Consider the following 21090-nt stretch of genomic DNA (forward strand, 5'->3'; position numbering starts at 1 on the left):
GAACCAGGAAGATCTCACAGGCAAGAGAATGGAGACTGAGGGGTGACCAGAGAAGAGAGGTTTGTTCAGATCCAGGCAAAGGGACCTTTGTGGAGCTCAGTGCAGCTCCTGTTCTCCACTTGGATTGCCTCTTCTTGCTCGTTCAGGTGCTTTGTACCATCAGAAAGCAGCGCTGGCCCGATGGGACCGGCTGAGTTGTGGATCTGGTCACAGCCTTGACAGCCAGCAGCTCAGGCAAGGTGGCAAGATGGGGAAAGTGCTGAGAAAGTGATGCTGCTAATGGCCTTTCAGGCACAACGTGGGCAGTGTGTGCAGCTCATCATCAGGTCAGGCTCCCGCTAAGGCTCAGATCTCACAGTCCACAAAGCTTTTACACAGAGCAGCTTGTGGCCTGATTTTCCCTGCAGAGAACGGAACTCTTTTACTGACACTTAGCCACACATTTTCTGCTTCGTATGTTCCCTCTCCCTTGGCTGCAGCAGCATTTGTGTAGGCACAGACGCCGCTGCTGCGAACTGAGAGATTGGAGGGAGAAAATCAGTAGCCCCAAGCAAAAAAAGACTGATATTAAAATAAACCAGTTGCCAAAACAACTCCCTGTGTCAGCCGCGTGCTGGGATTAAATCCAGGGATATCTAAACAGGCTGGAATAGGTGGAGGATGTTGGTGTGTGGGAGTAATGTGTGAGTAAAGTAACTCATGTTCCTTGTGGTATCTCTTGTCTGATACCTGGGAATAAATTCAGGTGCTGCTTCTCAAGTGCAGCAGAGATGGGCAACCTTAAAACCATAATGAATTGCTTTGCTTTTGCATGTTACTGCCACACTGGTGCTGCCTGCTGTGAGCACCTGGTGTTGGCATTACAAACCTCTGCCCTGCAGGAGCTTGGGATATCCCACTTAATTCGGCCTCATGGCATCCACAGAGGAGTGGATGCTCTTAGCACTGTTAAGAGAGAAAACTGAAATGCTGAGATTTTAGCGCGATTTTCAGCGTCTCTCATTTTGCCACTCCTGAACGTTTGAGGTCCTTTTCCCTTCCATCCATATGTAAGGTCCGTGTGAGCATGATTTTAAATCCTCTTTTCTGTTTTTATGTGCTAAGGAGTTTTGCCTAACTTGGTCAACCTCAGGTTGGGATTTAAAACTCCAGACTTGCATGTTGTACCAAAGAAGCTCTGTTTTCATAGAACCTGAGTGCTCCCTGATCTGCTGACTCTGATGGGAGATACAAGTGCTCAGCACCAGACTCCCTTCAGTAGCCCTTACTTCAGATTAACAAGTGTTGGCTGTGTCCTTCAGCAATGAAATACAAGTCCAAATTTAGTCTCTGCCAGGCATGAAGATGTTGTCTTGATTTTTGTTTTTTAATACTGCTTCTATCTTGGAGACGTTCATTTAAATTTAAATATCTCAGGAAAACAAATAGCCCTTTCTAAGGTCGTTTTTTTGTTGTTGTTTTCCTTACCTTGGTTATTTTGTCTCGATGTGAATATATGAAATTATGTATATTCACATCTGTATGTATGACACATGCTTGTTATTGCTGCTTGAATAAGTCTGCCTGGGTTTTTCTTTGGATTTGATTTTTGAGCTACTTACATTGCTTCTCTCAATCAAAGTCTGCTCCTCCAGCCACATGTCTGTGCCTGCTGTGCTGTTTGCTTTCTTTTCAAACCAGAGCTTTGATAAATGTGGGGTGTTTTTGTTTCATTCCAATCCGTTCTGAAAGGTTTTTGCACCTACCAGCTTTGTTTGCCTCCTTCCTCCCCCCGAGTTCATCTTGCCCAGCCTCTGTCTGTTGGTCTAATATTTTGATTTCCCTGTTTCAACTTTGTAGCAGATGTTGTTCAGTCTCATGGTGCCGTCTTCATGGAAAACGCGTCCCTGTCCACCCCCATTTCAGCCCCTCAGTTCAGGGGCTTCCGGAGAGCCAGTGAGATCAGCATTGCCAGCCAGGTCTCAGGAATGGCAGACAGTTACACTGCTTCCAACATAGCCAACAGTAAGTGTTGCACCCCTCCGAGACTCCGCTCGCTGCCGCTCCGCTCTCAGACCACGCTCCGGCCCGAGCAGCTTCTGTCCATCCATCTGTCCAGGGGGGTGCTTCCCATTCATAACCAAAAGCTTGGAATTGTTCTGCCTTCGCCTGGTTTTGCCATAGTCAGTGCCATGTGTTGTCATATCCCCTGGAGGAACAGGTGATGTATTTGATGGTCACGCAGGCTGGGTTATGTATGTTGGACCTTGCTGGTGATAAATTGTTAAAAAAAAAGATAATAATTGCTAACTCTGAGCACCGTTTGGCTGTTGTGTGTGGTGAGGGTTAATCCAGAGGGATGTTTCTGGGCTGCTGTGGTAAGTCATGCAGAACTGGTCGGGATCAGCACTTGATACCAGATGGGTAATTGATGCAGATCCCTCAAATGTGGCCCACAAAACCAGGGATGAGTAAGCCCCTCTGTAATGCTGAAAGGCAAGGACAGGTTGGTTCAGAACAGAACATTTATACTTTGCATTAGAAACTCAGCACTTCTGCAGCCTGCAGGGCAGCTCCCAGTCAGTTTATGACCCATTTCCTAGAGCTGAATGAGGAATAAAAGGGATTTTTTATTTATTCTTTTTCCCAAGACCTGTATAACTTCCTAACTAATACAGTGGAGAAGAATAGACTTCATTAAGTGGAGAAGAACAGACTTTGTTAATGGCTCAGCCCCTTCTTTGTTTCAGCTGAGGTGTGAGATGAACACTCCGTATCCTCATGGACCTCTAATAACTCAGACCAAAAACAGGCTCAAAACTCAAATTAAAAAAATAAAGAAAAATAACAAACAAAAATGCATATGAAAAAATCTTCAGCCCAAACTATTCCCAGAAGGTGTCAGAAATTTAGAGATACATTCCTGGCACGGGTTGTGAATTACTCACTCCATAATTAATTGCTGAGGTTAATAATGCTCCCGGAGGCAGGTATGAGTTGTTGAAGGTCTGTGGGCGCTGCTCAGGGGCTGCTGTAACCTCCTGCCCTGTTTGAGGCAATGCTCAGCAGCAGGACTAAAATACCTTCTCTGACAAACGAGGTTTTCCTGCTCCAAGCGCATCCGAGAACCAACACTACACTCCCCGCGTGCATCCTTTTACTTGTCCTGACATTTTGCCATTTTGCTACACAGGAATCTGCTTGGGAAGCAGCTCCTGGGGGAGAAGGTGTTTGTTTTGTGCTGGTTTTCCACCCACAGGGAGCTGCTGGGCTGGGACATGGTGATGGTTTGTGGGGAGGTGTTTTTGCCAGGGTGATGCCCCAGGGCTGGTGTGTCCCACGGAGGGATCTTGTCCTGAGCTGTGGCAGGGTTAGATCACACAACATTCACCTCTGCTTTCCCCGTGCTCTCCCCCCCTGTGCAGCTTCTGCTTTGTGTAATTGGTTCCTCCACACAGCCATCAAAGCCTGTTCTGAGATCAGGGAGGAAGAGTCCTCATGTGCTGCCTCACGGCTGTCCCAGCTCCTTCCCTCCACTCCAAGCATCCCCCGAGCTCCACCTCTGCCTTTGCAGCTCTTGCTCTCAACCTCGTTGGTGTGGTGGTACCGTGGAGCTGTGGCATTGAGGGTTGGATGTGATCCATGCTTATCCCCAGAGAGAGCTGGAGGAAGTCTGGAGGGGCACCACAAACCACAGCTCCCTCCCTGGAGCCTCCCTAGGGTGCAGCTCCCCTGGTACCCGTGAGTTTGTGGAGGATGAAATCAGTGTGTGCCATAATAATAAGTGTGATTTCTGCTTTTTTTTTTTATATTTTATTTTTCTTTTTAGAAACCAAACACCACCCTAATCATTGTAGGGGGTTTAGCCTTCTGTCCCAACTTGCCCTCCCTCACAAATCCCCTACCCAAACCTCGTTCAGGAGGCGTAGGCAGCATAAACATGAAATCCCTGCCAAGGCAAGGAAGCTCAAAGGGCCGCGGAGCCGGGCTGCAGGCTGTGCTCTTCGGATACCAGACCTGGACATCAAGACAGGTATTCTGGAGAGATCCACTCCTGTCGGCCTCCTCTCTCATTCCATAGTCACAGAACTTCACAACAAATCTCTGCGCTTTCACTGAGGCACTTGGCAATTTCTGATTGCATCTTAACAAGTATTTCTGTCACTTTTCCCCGAAGATCGATCGTAACACCGCTAACAACTTGGCAGGAGCAGGAATTCTTCTGGGCAGAGCTGAGGGGACAACGCTTCTGCCTCTACTGCTGTCTTTTGAGCATGGAAGAGTCAATCCTGTCTGCTTCCTGTAAAGAGTCTGAAATTACCCGAGCTGGGGACTTGCATGAGAAATGAAACGTTGGGACATGACCAGGAGCTATCAGTTTGGAAGGCAGGAAGTCAGAAATGGCAGCGAGGAGATGCTTGTGTGCTCTGGAAAAGCCATATTGATCTGTCAAACCCTCCTCCTCCTTACCATGGCTCTTCAGAAAAGCAGGAACCGTCAGGATGGGGGTGGCCTGGGCATTTGGCACAGTGAGGGCTGGGCGATGGGGATGTGCTGAATCCATATCCCTCTGCACTTGCTGTGGTGGGAACTCTCTGCAGGTGTCTGGAAGGAGCTCATAGATCCATCTTTTCAGTTCAGCATCTGTGCTCATCACCTGCCAGATTTCCCTTAGCAGAGGGGTGTGTGGATGTACCTTAAACCTGGCAGCTTTCCTAGAACTCCTTAAAAAGGGAACATTGTCACAGAGACAAACCAAGCTTGAGGAAGCCCTTGTCAAAGCCCCAGCTTGCATCCTGCATGCAAACACAAACAAAATTCTGCTGCTCTCTTGATCTCCATCTTCTCTTTCCTTGGCTGCTTTTCTGGGTCAGAGTGCACAGGCACTGAGCACTCCTTGCTGCTGGGAAAGCAGCCCATGGCTTTGGGGTGTGAGGCTTTGGACTGAGACCTGCTCATTTCCAGGGATTGGGATGGGACAGGCGCGTGGGCAGAGTTTAGGGCTGTTGAGGTGTGGGGGTGTTCAGGGCTGAAGGGTGGCTGTCAGACATCTGTGTGCAAATTGTTGACTCCCTGAGGAAGAAACTTGTCTGTATTGTTTGTTTTCCTGCCCCCCTGCAAAATCCCAGTGTATTTTTCAGTCCCCCATGCAATGAAGTCCCAATACTCCCAATATTGTCTTGTCCACCACAGAGGCTGTGCCCCTGGAAAGGCTGGGCTGGACATCTTGGTTGCCTGTAACATGGTAGCCCAGGAGGGCACTGAGGATTTGTTGGGGACTACCAGTCCCGTCAGCATGTGCCAAATTCTGTGCCTTGTGGTGCCTTTTAGCATCCTGCATGGATTCCCAGTATTCAGCCCTCTTTAGTGTGGCCAATACCTGGATGCAATTCCCTGGTGAAATCTAAAGGAGTTGGAAGCAGGGCTGGAGCCAGGCTGAGCACACACATTCTTCCTCCCACAGCTCCCGGGAGACGCGTTGCTATCTTACATTTTGGCTCATTGCACAGGAGCCTTGGGCCCCTTCCCTGGGGTCTGGACTAACTGCCAATTAACCTGCCCTCCAGTGCCTTCCTCTTTGCTTAAACAAGGGAGAGCTCACTGCTGGTGCCCATGTGTTCCTCCCTTGGTGTGAGCAAACACCAAGCCCTGGGTTGTTTGTTCCCCTGGAGCAGCAGGACCAGCCAGGGAGCAGCCTCTCAGTGCACCTGGAGCAAGGAGCCAGAGCCCTGACATCCCATTTGTGAACCTCTTTGTCTGAACAAATGTTTTGCTTCTGTAGTTGCTGCCAAGTGGTGGGGAACCAAGAGGATTGACTACGCCCTGTACTGCCCTGATGCCCTCACGGCTTTCCCGACAGTGGCTCTGCCTCACCTCTTCCACGCCAGCTACTGGGAGTCCACAGATGTTGTCTCCTTCCTGCTCAGACAGGTAAAACCATCCTTTCTCTCTGGTCTCCCTTGGGTTGAAAAATATTTTGGGCACTTTTTTTCCCAGTGCACCTTCCATAAGGCTTGTTGATGCATAGAGGTGAAAAATAACCATTGCTCCCACAGATCCATTTTCTTCCCCTTCCTTCTGTTCCTCACCTATGGCATTGGTGGAGCTGCACACATGCAAACTTCATTGATGTTATGACCTGGTTGGTTTGGGGCTGGGTTTATCATCAGAGCAGGTTTCAGACAGGCTCACCAGGGATCCACAGACAGAGCCCAGAGCAGTTTCCTATCAGGTCATAGTGGCAAAGGTCAGTGGCACTTGTTTCTTGAAGTGGTCTGTGCTCTGTGTGTGCCAGGTTGGATCTCAAGTCTGAAACTGAAACTTCTCAAAGTACAAATAAAAATAGCACCAAATACAATAAAACCAAAGGAGAAGTTTTATATGAATTCAACAGGAATTGGTAGGCAGAATGCAGCTCTCCATTTTGCCTTTCCAAGTTGTTGTTGTCTCCTCTGGGAGCTCATTGGGATTTAGTCCTCCTTCCTGCAGCACAAAGCAGTTCTAGGGCCAGGAGAATGGGGATTGCTGGTGTCTGGAGTCTAACACCTCCGATTTTATCAACCTATATTTGGCCTAAGATTCAAATTTATTCTCTAAAATGTGTTTTTCCCTAAAAGAAATATTTTCCCTTCAGTTCCTTGGGGATGAGGGGGAGTTATTTGCCTTACAAAATATGAACTCCCCAAGGAACGACACTTAGAGCATGGAGTTGGAAAAAACAAAACTCAAAGTAACTCTGTGGTTTGTGCTGCCCACTTCAGCACTGGCTTTGCTTTGTGTGAGCTCAGCTGTTAAACCCTCCCTGTTCTCCTCCAGCCTCCTCCGCTGCAGCTCTCAATTATTTATGATTCTGTTGGCAAACTTTCTTTCAATGTTATCTTCCAAATAGTGAGAGAATCATAAACAACAGCGGTGTCAGCGCTGGTGGCAGCTGAGCAGTGGTGATAATCCAGTGAGACCCTTCTCTTCCCAGGCTGTGTCCAGGCTCTGTGCCTGCACACTCCTGCCTGGATGGTCCCACATCAAACTCAGCCTAAAAGGGCTGGAAGGAAGAGAGAACTCACATTGTGCATGAGAGGGAGCAGTCATGACAGTCTCATAGACAAAATGCTCTACTTGGGAAATAGCCAATTAATCAGGGTTCAGCCCAAACCTGGGTCTGTAGCATTGTGTGGTGTTTCAAACCTTGTGGCTTGAGTAGCTGAGGTACCTCTTCATCCATTCTAAGCCTGCTGGTGGCTGCTTGGGTAGTCTGGCACCCCCTTGCCCTGTGCCTGTCTCTGTTCACTCCTCTTTGCCTTGAGACCAAGTTTTTTTCATCCTTTGTCTTCTCACTGTCCTTCCCCAGTGCCACGCAACAGCTTCCCCTAATAAGGACTTGTTCCTAATGGCCTTTGAAAGTCATCTCTGGACAAAATGTAAAAATAAGCTGTTGAATAGTTTTAGCCTCCAAAGATTAAATCTTGTTAAAACAAGCACAAATAGGATTCAAACTACATTCCTGATTTAAATAATTTTCAGTAAAACTTGTTATTTTGTTTACATTGGATTTCCATGAGCTCCCGCCCCAGCAAGCTCATCCTCCCTGGGGTCCTTTTTCCATTTCCCTGGATGAAAACCAGCTTCAGCTCTGCAAAGCAAGCTGGCCTGTGTCAGCCGAGCTCAGCTGGAGAGCTGCTGACCTCACAGAATTTATTCAAGACCTTGTAAAAGAGTCCACATTTAGGAGGCTTCCTAATTTTTTCGTCACTAAGGACTACTGACAGTCTTGGAGTTCTGTGTGCAGGGTCATCTCCCAGTCCTGCAGTCCTGTGAGTCTTTGAGGTGTCCCCCAGCCTTTGGGTGTTATTCTTCCTTTTCCCTTCTAGAGCTCAAGAGCAACCTAGGTAGGATTTAAGCCTCCTCTCTCCATGTTCCTGCTTCCTATTCCTGCCCATGCCCTGGTGACAGATGGGAATTGCCCCCCAGAACTGGCTGGTTGGCAGTGACACGCCACCAGCACAAAGTCCTGGAGCTCTGTCAGCCTCAGGAGGTAAGGCCAGGATGGACAGACACCCTCAGCTCTGCTGCACATGCAGCCAAGCCAGATCCCTGTTCCTCCATAGGAGTCAAATCAGTGAGAGAAACAAAAGCCACGGGACAAGAGTCAGGAATGTGTTTCAGTAGGAATTGGAAATGAGCTGAAGGAACGGCATCTGTCGGCACGTGGCTGGTCAGGGCAGCTGGTGCTGGATCTGTCATGGGATGGGGGAAGGTCGTGTTCCCTTGCAGACCGTGGGAAGGGACTAATGCATCCCTGGAGGAAGGGCAGGTATCTTAGTGCAGAGCTCATCCTGCTGTGTTTGGGTCAGTTTGTACTTCCTGACAATCTAAAAAACCTGCATCCCAGCCAGGATTATGTCAGTGCTGGCCACAGGCTTTGCCAGTGCAGAAAAGGCCACTTGTCCTGTAAATCCTGCAAGCTGGTAGGCCAGACATCCAGCAGTGAACTCAGGGGCTTCTCTCCAAGCATTGCCCTTCCTCACTGCTGGCTCAGGAGATGCAGAACAGCCAGGCAGGAGGAGGAGGATGCAAGTGGCTGATGCCCCAGTGGGATCTGTCCTCCTGCAGGTGATGAGACATGAGAACTCGAGTGTTTTGGAGCTGGATGGGAAGGAGGTGTCTGTCTTCACCCCCTCCAAGCCCCGTGAGAAGTGGCTCCGCAAGAGGACGAACGTGAAGCTCCGGGTAAGAGGTTTTGGGGTTGCACAAACTGCTCCGAGGGTGGCTGGCATGGGCACAGCACAAACAGAAGGCTGTGTTCCCTTGCTGGTCTGTTTTAATGGTTATATCCTACCTGGATGCTTGTAAAAGAGCAACCCAAAAGATGTGTGTCAGCAAGGTCTCCTTTGAGCCTTGAGTCTGTAAAACACAGGAAGTGTTGGCTGTGGGTCAGGGAACAAGACAGAACAGAACATCTTTCAAAGTCCAATAATACCAATTCTCAGCTCAGTAAATGCCCTTTGCTCCCAGTAAAGTCTCCAGTTTCTGAGAGGGTAATTGTGTGCTATAACTGAAACAATATCAGCAGATTTCTCTGGCAGATGTTTGTATTTCCTCTTAATTCCAAAGTGTGACAGTTAATAGAGAGTATCAGAATTGCACGTGCGGCCTGCAGTGGAAATTGGCTCTCCAGCACTCCAGTCCACCCATCAGTGCAGGGCACAGAGCCTCACCTCTGCCACAGGTCAAATTCTTTCCCAGAGCTAAGAGTGGAGTAGAGGGAGGGAATGGCACAGAGAGACCCATGCTCCAATTTGTCCAGTTATATTTGGCATTTCCCTCTGAGGTTATCCATTGCTGCAAACTGTTTATTTTTTTTTCCTTTTCCACTCTTGCCTCGTGCAGAACGTCACAGCCAACCACAGGATCAACGACACCATTGCCAATGAAGATGGGCCCCAGACCTTAACTGGGAGGTTCATGTATGGTCCCTTAGACATGGTCACCCTCACGGGAGAGAAGGTACTGTGTGTGCTGGGGGGTTGTCACCATGTGATGAGAACTGTGGGACAGAGGGACAGAGGTGATGCTGGTCAGTGTTCCCTTAGTCCTTTTGGGGCTTGCTGCCCTTGTGTCCTGGCCAGGTTCTCCTGCTCAGACTCTTGGGTGCCTCCCACCAGGGCCAGCATTTGTCACAGAGGTCTCACCACCGAGGCCAGGTTTCATTGCAGCCCCCAATATCTGGGTGCTTCCCAGCTCAGATCCATGAAGTGCAGAGGGTGGGAGCAGGACTAACCCTGCTGCTGCCCAAAGGGGCTGGGGTGGGATGTCCCTGTGCTTGGTCTGTCCTGCCGGGGGTGATGCAGCCTCGCTGTCCCCAGGTGGACATCCACATCATGACCCAGCCGCCGTCAGGAGAGTGGGTGTACTTTGACACGGAGATCAGCAACAGCAGCGGCAGGATTTCCTACGTGATCCCTGAGGAGCGGCGCCTGGGCATCGGCGTGTACCCTGTCAAGATGGTGGTCAGGTGAGAAACCTGGGGCTTGCAGGAGGAGCACAAGAAGAATTGGATGACTGTAGAACATGGTCCCTCCTGTTGTTGGGAGGGTTCAGAGTCTAGTTTGCCAGCAAGTGGGGCAAAGCCACTTGTACTCTGCAGCTCTCCACATTTTATTCTGGCTCCTGCATCACCACCAGCATGGGAATTGAGCTCCCACTGCAGGAGCAGGTCTTCTGCACCACAGGGCCTCATGGCCATCTGCAAAACTGCACAAGTGAGCGTATTTCGAAGACCATAAACTGGTCCTTGAGGGACAGGACTTTGTACTCATGATGATTCACAGCCCAGGGGCTTCAGCTGAGCTCCACTTGCTAGTGCTGGGCTCTGGGAGGGGGAGGAGGAAAGCATCTTCTTGGTGGTGAACCCAGCAATGGTTTTCTGGGGGTGACTTCTGAGTCTCTGCTGCCAAGGCTCCAGAGTGTTTTTCCATCCCCACTTGAACACAGAGACCCTCACGCAGTGCCTGTTACTGCTCTGAGGGTGGCATCACTGTTGGAGCCTTTGGATCAGATTTGGGAGCTGCTTTGGGCTCATGGTTCTCTGCAGGACCTGATGATGCTTTCTGGATATTTTGATGCCTCTAAACACCTGCATCCCTTCCCCCAGGGGTGACCACACATTCGCTGACAGCTACATCACGGTGCTGCCGAAGGGGACAGAGTTTGTGGTGTTCAGCATCGACGGCTCCTTCGCAGCCAGCGTGTCCATCATGGGCAGCGACCCCAAAGTCCGCGCCGGGGCCGTGGATGTTGTAAGGTCAGGGCAGGGCCTGGGGCAGTCAGTCTGTGTGACACTGGCCTTGCTCTGCAATCCATTGACTCGTGGCTTTCCTTCCAGGCACTGGCAAGACCTCGGCTACCTCATTATCTATGTCACGGGCCGCCCTGACATGCAGAAGCAGAGGGTGGTGGCATGGTTAGCACAGCACAACTTCCCCCATGGGATCGTGTCCTTCTGCGATGGGCTCGTTCACGACCCGCTGCGGCACAAGGCCAACTTCCTGAAATCCCTCATCACCGACGTAAGCCTGGCTCTGCTGAAATAGGATTGTGGCACAGGTTTAGATTGCTCCTTGTCCAATCGCCCCCATCAGCACCAGTCTCTTGGCAGCAATGTGACCTGCAGTGGAAGATAAATCTGTTCATTTTATTTTCATCCTTTTATTGCTCTACAAAAGTGTCTATGCTGTTAAATTGTGTTGCTTCTGCTCAGCACTGCTCCATTTCATCACTGCTTCTCCCAGAACCAAACCCCTGGTGGAACAGAGGCAGCAGAGCCTCCCTTCCCCACACGTGCACTTTTTTAACCTGTTTGGTTGCTTTTTGGCTGCCTCTGGTGCAGACAGCAGGGACTGAGAGGGGATGGAGCTGCTGCAGAAATGGCCTTGCACCACACAGCCTTGATGGGAGACTCCAGAGAGATCTTCCAGGCTTTTGACCCTAGGGAGATCCTGATGACTCAGCCCAGAGCCTCAGAGAAGCTCCAGATAGAACAAAGTTTTCTGTGTCTGGCAGGTGAAGGAGCTGCCAGTGTCCCAAGCACTTGCCCTGCCTTGATTAGCAGGAAAAGCATGTCAACTTTCTTGGGCTTCCTTTTCAGCCTGAGTTGCAGTGGAGGGAGCAGCTGGCCCTCAGTTTCTCTCTTGTCCTCCACAAGTTTGGGACCAGGGTCAGAAATTCCCTTTCCATCTCCCTGGCCTGTGGTTCTGGGCTCAAAGCTGGCCAGTGTGTGGTGGCACGAGTGTCCACACCTCCCCTGCCAGCCCCTGCTCCAGCCCAATACAGGAAGAGTTGTCCAGGAGCTCCTCTCTGCTCATAGTGGAGGCAGAGTTATCCCTGAAAAGCAGCAGGTTTTGCTGCCTGTCCCTTCTCCCTCTGCTCAGCAGGTAACAGCAGCTTGGCTGTGGAGAGGAACATTACTGGGTATGATTCCTGCACAGGGGTTGCAGCTCCTCCCTCAGTGACAGCAGGCAGTGAAGTGTGCAGCATCCTTGCCCGCTGCACACCTCAAGGGAAGGCTGTGGATCAGCAAGTGGAAATTTGCTCTTGTATCACTGTCTCTCCTCTTGTGGCCTGTAAACATCCCCAGCTCTGTTAATTAGCACTTCACTCAGCAGTTCATTATCCAGCTGGAACTTACATTAGTTCCAGTGACCTGAGATTCCCAAAAATGCTATTGGAAAACCCAAAGCCCACCCTGCTGAGCAGCACAAGGTGCCCATGTGTTCTGACCACACGTTGCTTTCTCTCCCCCAGCTCCAAATGAGGATCCACGCGGCGTATGGATCCACCAAGGACATCTCCGTGTACACCTCCATCAGCCTCCCACCCACACACATCTACATCGTTGGCCGACCCACCAAGAAGCTGCAGAGCCAGTGTCAGGTAGGAGCCATCTTGTCTGAGCCCTGGAGGTGCTGCCAAGGGCCTCCCATGGGAGGGAGGAGGGAATTTGGTCATCATAAGAAGGGTGACTGAGCTGGTGCTGTCCAGCAGGGTGGGAACTGTCCCAGGTAGCAGGACCACATAATGGGTGTGAGTGTTGCCATGGCTGCTCACCCCACAGAGCTTGGCAGAGTGAACATATCTGGCTGCCAGTGGCTCTCAGGGGAACGTGTCCACCCTCTAACGCCTGCCCTCACCCCGCAGTTCATCACAGAAGGCTACGCAGCCCACCTGGCCCAGCTGGAGTACAACCACCGCGCTCGCCCCGCCAAGAACACCACGCGCATGGCGCTGCGCAAGGGCAGCTTCGGGCTGCCCAGCCAGGCCGAGTTCCTGCGCAAGAGGAACCACCTGCTGCGGACCATCTCCTCCCAGCCCGCGGCCAGCAGCGCCGGCCACCGGCCCGAGCGCACCCAGAGCCAGTCGGACAGCGACAAGGAGAGGGACAGGGAGCGCAGCCAAAGGAGCATGAGCATCGCCACGGGCTGCTGGGGCCGGAGCGCCGCGTCCCGGCTGGAGTCTGGCCTCTTGGGGCAGAAGTAGCCAGGCTGGAGCCAGGATTGTCAGCTGCAGCCACCGGAGGAGAAAACAAAAGGGAAGAGGGACGAGGCCGGCGTTTCGGGCTGGAAGGGTAAATATGGTGCTACTCTAATAAAATGGCATTCTGGGAGGAGACGGGATGTTTCCCATGCAGAACGTGCAGGCCTTGCAGCGAGAGCGTCAGGTTTGTGCAGCGTGAGCCCAAGGAACAGCTGGAAACCGGGGAGGAAGTCTCCAGATGAAGATGGCGCTCTCTCCTGCCTCCTTCTCTTATCCAGGGTCAGTGACTGTAAATATGTGCCTCCTCGCCTTGTTAGCCATCGCTCCGATACGGTGACCGAGTGCTGTCCTCAGAGCCACAGGAACAGGGCATGAGGCTGGGGGAACTTGTTCTGGGCTGTCCTGGGAGTCACACTGGGGGGCTCTGGGTTGGGTAACATGCTGCTCCCCCAGCCCTGAGCGAGGGATTTGTCAGGCAGAGCGACTGAGAGCTTTACCTGTACAGAGAGCTCCAAGTGCAGCCACTTTCTCAAGGAGTTGGTGCAGTGCAAAGCTAAGGCTGTATCGATGCCGTTGGCAGAGGCAGAATGTCGGCAGATCCGTGCCCAAGACAGCGGGGTCGTTATTACTGTTATTTTTTAAAGAGACCTTTTAGAAGCCGATGGAATTTAATGTGTTGATCTATTAAAGAGGAATACAAGCTATTTTGTTTGAGCTGTTACAAACCTCAGACACTTAATTTGCTGTTAAAGTCTCCAAATAGTCTTGCTATGTATTATTTCCAACAAGTAACCACCACATATTTGGAAGCAGCTGAAGGCACTCAGCAGCTGGATTGCATTGCAGTTCTTCTCATCCAAATGCAGGGTCTGACTCTCTCAACACCCACCTCTGAGACTTCTTTTCTTCCCAGGTTCTCTCCAAGTTCAGTAGCAGCTTTCATGGGAACTAGACTTGCTTCTTTTACCTGTAGTTACTGAACTGTAAAACCTCATTGTTTTTTGCACTGATGATTTTTAGAATGGAAACCTGTTACCATCTCATGTAGCTACACCAGTGTTTGTAGTGCATGACAATGAAATATTGCTAAGCCAGGGTGTGTGTGTATATCTATACATATATGCACACACACATATATATATGTATATATTTTAAAGAAAAAACAACCTGTGCAGAAGTTTTTCCAGCAGTAAGGAGACTGTAAGGAAGTGTGCCAACAATGTCAGGCAACCTTAAGAAAAGGCCATATCTTAATTTTTCTGGTGTGTTTCTCAGTGGATGTGCCTGAGGCGCTGGGTTTGTGCTGCTGGAGCGAGCCGGCGGGCGCGTGGCAGAGGGCTGGCACCCCGGTGACACCCAGACAGGGACAGAGAACAGTGCCTAGAGGGAGGGCTTGCCAAAAAGCCCCTCAGTCCTGTCCCTCCCGGGGCCAGCGAAGGTTCCCTCCTTGCACACACCTCCTGGGGCAGAGAGGCATCCACACGGAGGGTACTGGGGTGCCCAACCACAGACTCCAGTTGGCCTCTTCACATGGAGATTTTATAGTCCTACCGAGCTCCCCGACTGTGTGTAACCCTGCTTTCCCCACCACACTTTCCTGTCTTTATATCACTTTCTACTTAAAAGGATCTTATTTATAACAGAGAATTTTTTAGACTGGCTGCTTCATTTTGTTACCTGTTTCAGTAAGAATGGTGCAGGACGGCCGCACTGAGATACACAGCACTGTGAAAGCTGCTCTGCTCACTGGCTCTGGGCCACGGTAGGCAAATCCACCTCATCCAGCTCATGTGTTCGTGGTGTGGAGGCTCCAAGCCGAGGCAGAGCAGGGACAGTGCGGAGCTGCCGCCGGCATCCGCGCCCCTGGAGCGCTCAGACCCGACTGCAAAATGTTTAACCACTTCTCTTTAGTAATTATCCAATTACAGAATGTACCTGATGACTTTTTGTTACCAAAAACTGACTTCCCTTTTTGCTGACTCAGCTTGGCTCTCTCTGAATGTACATCCAGAGCTTTTACTGGGTTTGAAAACAATGTGAATTTGTCCCAGCTTTTTGCTAGCCGAATGTTCTATCAAACAGATGCCATCTGAGTAGGAAGCCAAGCCACAGTCCATCTTGTGAAGTCACCAAACCACATCACTAAATAATTTCTGCAAATTTGGATATGGCCTTTGCAAAATTCACCTTTCCTCCCAGTCCACAACCAAGGCATGATCTGTACATTTTCCTGTGTTGACGAGATGTTCACATTTTCTTATGTGTAGATAGTGTAAAACAGAGGCGAATGTAAATGTTCAACATAAAAAGTGGATATATAAAATTGAAAGTTATTTATTTATGTAGAGGAAAAAATATGTCTGGAGGGACTGGAACCTTCAGGGTTTATTAATATTTAAAAATGTAGCTTTTTGTTTCAGGCATTATGTACAAAGCAATTATTTTATGGACCAAGTTTAATGTAACTGTCAATGAATGCAGAAGTGCAATATGATACTCACCTCTCCATCACTTCATGGTTGAAACAACTCCTGACCAGTTAGCCTGACAATCATAGCACTCCGTCCTCATCCTTTGTTGAGCTTCTTGAACCTTGCCCGGGTCCTTTCCTGGCCCCCCATCCGTTGCCATTGTACGGATCCAACTCGGAGAAGCAATTGTAGAGCAGGACCTTTATTGCTGCAATAATACCACGGGAGGTGGGTGTAGTTACCAGGAAATAATGCCAATAAGTTTTTCTTCACCGACTCAGTCCATCCCCGTCTCCATCACTCAATCCTCAGCCGCCCCCATCTGGCACTCATCCCTCTGAGGCAGAGATCAACGTGCTACTCACTCACAGAACAATAGCAATAGTTTAACTCTGTGTTTATAACCTGTTTGTTCCGAGCTGTTTTGGAGAGCAATGCATGTGACCCGATGCCTTTCCACGTGTATGGAAGAGGATCCGTTTGGACGCGGTGAGGGGAAGATGAATGTAAATTCCATCCTTACTAGAGGGGCACTGTCAGGTTAAAGACCTAATTTATCCTTGTTACGAGTAACTTGTTTGCTTTGAAAGGAGAGAATGGGAAAGTTTCTTGTCCTCCTCCCTCGGCCGTTGTCTGGGCAGCCCTTGGTGACAGCCCACGTCCTGTTCTGCACATCAGCACAACACAGCCTCGGGCTTTGGGGTTGCTTTTCCGTTTCCATGGGAATCAAACTCTGCTGCGGAGCTCAGATTTTTTACGAAAAGCAGCTTTTTATATTACTGCACCCTTAGGCCAGACTTTCTACCTGACGCTGTCCCTTTAAAGTCTTTTAAAAACCCGTGAGAGGAGCCCTGCATTCCCTCCGAGTCGTTTTCCTGGGTTTGCTCAGATCACTCAGTCAGGTGAGGCGAAATCCTAATACCAAAAACCGTTTACAGTGTCGGAGGCGTGAGCAGACATCAGCCAAAGGGTCACCACCACACTCCCACCCGCCCAGCAGCCGCCGTGCTTGCTGTAGCAGCCCCTTCTTCAGGTATCGCCACTGTTTGCTGCATTTCCTATTAGTTCTAGAAGCCTTACGGTCCCCTCCCTCTGCCTGTTGATACCCTCGACTGTCAATTTTATATTCCAACGATGTTAGTTATATTTTATTTATAAAAAATTGCTCTAGGGGTACCAGCTGTGTGTGGGGAACCACCGGAGGGGATGCCCGAGGGCGCCGGGCACGCCCCGTGTGTGCAGTGCCGTGCCGATGACTCGCTTGTGTGTGGCAAACCTTCTGTACAACTTCCTTCTCCTCCTTGCTGTTAGTGCATCGTTCCAATGCCTGGTGTGCTTTGTGTACAGTATCATTGTGAGTTACACAGATTAAAGAAATGGGAAGGCTCTTTTCTGTCTGTTCTTTTTTGGGTAGGGCGAGACTCTAGAAAGAGACAAGTCATAAAACGTGAGCAGGTGCCAGTTTAATGGGGTTACAGCAATGAACAGAATGTGGAGACCCTCTGTGGGGATCACTCCTGCAGGACCCATTTGTCCTTTAACCTATTTGTCCTTTTCTTTTTCACAGTTTGTAGATTTATGGACTTTCCAGGAAGGGAAAGGGCTGCTGTGTTCACTTCAGAGCAGCCTTGGGTGCTGGGAAGCCCAGAGCCCCAACACTGCCCAGGGCATGTGCTGTGGGGAAGGGACACAAGTTGCATGCAGGAGCAGAGAGCAAGGCAAAGCCACCCCTCCACAAAGCCCACTGGCACAGATGCCAGTGCAGCATATCAGGTCAGTGCTACCCGAGGAGGTAAAGCTGCAGGGAGGCTGGGAGAAGCCCTGGGGCACAGTGGAGGGTGGCACTCAGGGGTGCAGAGGTGCTACAGCCTGAGCAGAGCCACACAACACCACAGCCACTCCTTTCCGAGCAGGGTCAGTGAGTGCAAAGGGCCTGGGGGCAGATCCAGCAAGGAAAGGGCCATGGGCACCCCCTGAAGGAAAAAAGGGACAGCCAGCTCTGTCACCCTGGTACACACCCTGTCCTGGCCACAGCACTGGCTCCTGACCCCAAAGGACCATGAGGTGCTCAGCACCCTCAAGCCTGTCCCCTGGGTGCTGCTGAGCTCCTCCAGCATCCAAAGGACCATTGGGGCAAACAGGGCTCAGGTACATTACAGCCCACTGGCCTCAGCTGGGACAGAGAGGGGAGAAGCTGTTTACTGGGAGATGAACCACTAAAGTTGCTCTCCTTCCCAGTCAGTAACTTACGGAACGGCTGGAAAAGGCCCCTGGGGAACATCTTGACACGGTGCTGTCTGCATGCTCCAGAGGCAGAGGCTCCCTCAGGCTGGCAGGGGCAGCAGGAGAGGCTCCTGGGCTGGCTGGTGCCTCCCCTCACTGCAGCATCCCCGTCCTCACCTGGAAGGCCAGCCCATCCCCACGCGTGGCTTGCTGCAAGGGAGACACAACACTCACAGCATTCCCTGCCCAGGGGGCCCCAGCGGTGCTGCCAGGGCTCACCTTGTCCCCAGGGTGAAAACACAACCCCTGTGGGTGCAGCAGCTCCCTGCCTGTGCCCAGCCACCCCCTGCAGCTCAAGCTGGTGGCCGAGTCCCACTACCTTGTTAATCTCCTTGTGTCTCTCCTTGCTGACGATTTCTTCTAGGACTTCCCCGTCTCCTTTAATGAGCCTGGAAGACAAGCACAGGCCCAGGAGCCATGAGGGTCCTGGCAGGTTCCTGCAGCTGCAGAAGAGAGTGACTCCCACCCTGAAAGCACCTGGTGTGCCCCAGCTCCCCCAAACCCAGTACCAGGTGCTGTGCTGATCCATCTCTAGGCAAGGCCAGTGCTGACCTACCCGACATTGTACTTTGTGCTCTATCAAGCCTAAATAGCACAGCAGGCTTTGCCATTGCTCCCATGGGATTAATGTCACCACACTGCAGCAAGGACAGGAGCACTCCCCTGAGCACTGAGGGCCAGCTGGCCTTGCCCCAGGCGGTGGGCACTGCCTGCTGTGTGCAGTCAGTCACACTGGCATGAGAAAACACTCCTAATGAAAGCATCTCATGTCATCCTACAATCCACAGTGCCCCAACACAGCTCTTTTATTTATAGAGTTCAGGTGTGGTCCTGGCTGCCCCAGGAAACTGCAAAGCCATTCAGGAACAGGTGCCAGTTTGGGCCTGAAATGCAGCCAGGCTGGGGAGCATCTTGCTGAGCAAATTCCAGGCAGTGTTGGAGGCGGCTCACACCTCCATACATGAACAGAAATTTAATTGTCTTCATTACATGGCTTACAGGGAACCGACCTTTGTTCCACACCTCCCTGAGCCCTGCAGGCTGCCTTCTATTTTAAGACTGGACTTGTCATACCCAATTCTCTTCAGCATGACGTTTTCTGCTTGCTGAAAAGATGCAGTTTATTAAAAACTGGGTCATTTCTATTTGGCAGCTAAATGAACTTGGGTTTGATTGCTGTCTGTAACCCCACAGGGCACACTTGCTCCTCATTCCCACCTGGGCATTAACCAGAGCCCAGGGCTTTGGAGCTGAAGGGTAAGTGGATGCAGCAGTGGGACGCAGCCCAGTGTTCCTTGTGGGGAGCTCCAGCACAGTTCAATGATTTGTTGTCATCATGTCACTTTCTGGGTAAGTCACACCAGGTGTGATGAGGGGGGACCTGTGAGGGGTCGGCTCAGGCCTGTGCTGCTGAAGGGGACCTAGGTCCAGGTGTGGTGCTGCAGTGCCCTGGACAGGCATCCTCCAGGCCTCCAACCCACTCAGCATGGATGGGAATGGACAACCCACCTCCCTTTCCCCCAGGAATCATACCTGGTTCTCCCCGTTTCGGGATCCACGACTCTCCTTATCACACTCTGCCTCGCATCCCACTCCTCCTTTGTCATTGGCTTCATAGCCTGGATCCTGGATTTCTGTTCGTCTGTCAGAGCTGGAATGCAGTGGTCAGTCAGAGCTGTGACACCAGGGGCTGACACCAGGAGAGGGGCACAGCACCATGGCTGCAGCCCACAGACAACATTCTACACCCAGTTCCTGGCAGTTCAGTGATGAACCACACAAAGGAAGGGACACTGCACATCCCAAAGCCAAGACCAGCTTTGCCAGGATGTTACTGCTGACTGTCCTTCCATTTCCCCACTGACATCTATAAACTACATCCTAACACTTCACAAGTGAATCTCTGAGTGTGGCTCTAAGGTAGGCACCACACACAGGAGGGATGAGAGCCTGGAGCTCTTCCCTGTCCACAGCCCTGCTTCCCTCAGACACCTCCCATGGAAAGGGACCAGCACAACTCCTGTGTGCACAGGAGGGAAAGAGCATCATTACCTGGCCCAGAGTCCACCACTGATTCCTTCTGCCACTGCTCCAGTGAGGGACCAGGCACCTCTTCTCCTTTGGCTTTCTCCTCCTTAACCCTCTCCTTTGCCTTCTTTTTTGATTTCTTCTTCATTTTTTTCTTCTTCTTCTTCTTCCTCTTCTTTTTGTCTTTCTGTTTCACTTGCTTTTTCTTGCTGTCTTGACTCTTCTTTGTCTTGGAGTCACTGTCACTGGAGTCATCAGAAGAGGAGCTGGAGGAAGAGGAAGATGAGGAAGAGCTGGTGGATGAAGATGTCCCAGATGAAGAGGTACTGGCTTTCCTCTTCTTTTTGTCCTTTCCTTCCTTCTTCTTTTCTGCAATACACAAGAAGAGGGTGAGTGGAGCAGCCGTGGCCCTGCAGCAGCAGAGATACTGATTTTCCCCCTCCCAGCCTGGTTTCTTTCTTGCCTGGAATTCCCCTCTGTGCCCACCTTTAACCTGGGACTGTGCAGTGCCAGGTCAGCATGCAGAGGGATTGAGGGCTCTGCACTTGTCAGAACCACACCTAAATGGGCACAAAGTGCAGGACAAGGTGACAGACACTGATGTAGCTAAAACCAGGGACCCTCTTCTCCCACATGGCCCTCTGCAAATGTGGTGAAAATGCAAGGTCAGGGGCCTCCCCACCTTCCCTGGCTGCTGCCGAGCTTGACTTGTGTCCATGAGAGCCAGAGATCTTCTTTCTTGGTGGAGAGCTGCTATCCTGATGTGAGTCCTTGCTGCTCTTCCTCCTTTTCTTCTCCTTCCTCTCCTGCCTGCTCCGGGAATTGCTTTTGCTCCTGCTCCGCGAGCGTTTCCGTGACCGGCTGTGGGCCATGTCAGCTCCTGGAGGGAAAGGTCACATCAGAGCCATGCAGGGACCAGCCCTGCCCAGCAGCCCCAAAAACCTGCCATCCAATCTGAGCCAACCAGCCCTGAAAGACCTGCTCCTGGTTAAATCCTCCCTGCTGGGTGGATTAAATCCACCAAGCTTCCACCAGAGCGATAGGTCAGGGTCTGCCGTCACAGCTGTACCTTCCCCCAGGTTCTCCCTGCGTTCCTGCTGTTTGTCCCTGGAGAATCAGGCTGATCCCCAGCATGGAGGGGCCTGAGGCTGGTGTGTGAGGCAGGGCTGTGCCCACAGTCACCCCACAGTGCTGGGAGCTGACAGGATGCTGCTCCACAGAGGGACACAGGCAAAGTGTGATGGATACTGCAGCCACAGTCAGCAGAACAGAATGTCCTCCCCGAGTCAATCACCCCATT

The 21090-nt window shown here is 51.1% G+C and overlaps 2 protein-coding genes across 11 annotated transcripts in view; one reads left to right on the forward strand and one right to left on the reverse strand.

The window, feature by feature from the left end:
• PITPNM2 (phosphatidylinositol transfer protein membrane associated 2) overlaps positions 1-16867 on the forward strand; it is a 121851-nt gene extending 104984 nt beyond the window's left edge. For 6 of the 10 annotated variants that reach the window (XM_085075454.1, XM_085075449.1, XM_085075455.1 and 3 more), the window contains 10 exons: positions 1840-2004; positions 3809-4012; positions 5762-5910; positions 8590-8706; positions 9367-9483; positions 9843-9991; positions 10631-10780; positions 10862-11045; positions 12280-12408; positions 12673-16867. In XM_085075454.1, coding sequence (XP_084931580.1) covers positions 1840-2004; positions 3809-4012; positions 5762-5910; positions 8590-8706; positions 9367-9483; positions 9843-9991; positions 10631-10780; positions 10862-11045; positions 12280-12408; positions 12673-13011 — 1703 coding nt within the window. In that variant the 3' untranslated portion in view covers positions 13012-16867. The remainder of the gene's footprint in view (positions 1-1839; positions 2005-3808; positions 4013-5761; positions 5911-8589; positions 8707-9366; positions 9484-9842; positions 9992-10630; positions 10781-10861; positions 11046-12279; positions 12409-12672) is intronic. The other 4 variants (XM_085075456.1, XM_085075457.1, XM_085075453.1 and 1 more) reach the window with 3 other exon arrangements.
• Positions 16868-16920: 53 nt separating this feature from the next.
• Positions 16921-20662, reverse strand: ARL6IP4 (ARF like GTPase 6 interacting protein 4). Its single transcript, XM_085075462.1, has 5 exons — positions 20473-20662; positions 19815-20159; positions 19296-19413; positions 18082-18151; positions 16921-17912 (listed from the first exon to the last, which is right to left on the reverse strand). The coding sequence occupies exons 1-5, from the start codon at positions 20660-20662 to the stop codon at positions 17856-17858; spliced, it is 780 nt and encodes a 259-aa protein (XP_084931588.1). The 3' UTR covers positions 16921-17855.
• Positions 20663-21090: the final 428 nt, after the last annotated feature.

This window comes from Lichenostomus cassidix, chromosome 15 (assembly GCF_008360975.1).
Source record: "Lichenostomus cassidix isolate B80296 chromosome 15, HeHo_3.0, whole genome shotgun sequence".
NCBI classification, from domain to species: Eukaryota; Metazoa; Chordata; class Aves; order Passeriformes; family Meliphagidae; genus Lichenostomus; species Lichenostomus cassidix.

Coding starts and splice junctions, on each gene's coding strand:
- ARL6IP4 (XM_085075462.1), bottom strand. CDS start 20,662: ATGGCCCACAGCCGGTCACGGAAACGCTCGCGGAGCAGGAGCAAAAGC. Junction 20,160..20,472: donor CTCGGCAGCAGCCAGGGAAG/GTGGGGAGGCCC, acceptor TGTGTATTGCAG/AAAAGAAGAAGGAAGGAAAG. Junction 17,913..18,081: donor GACACAAGGAGATTAACAAG/GTAGTGGGACTC, acceptor TCTCCCTTGCAG/CAAGCCACGCGTGGGGATGG.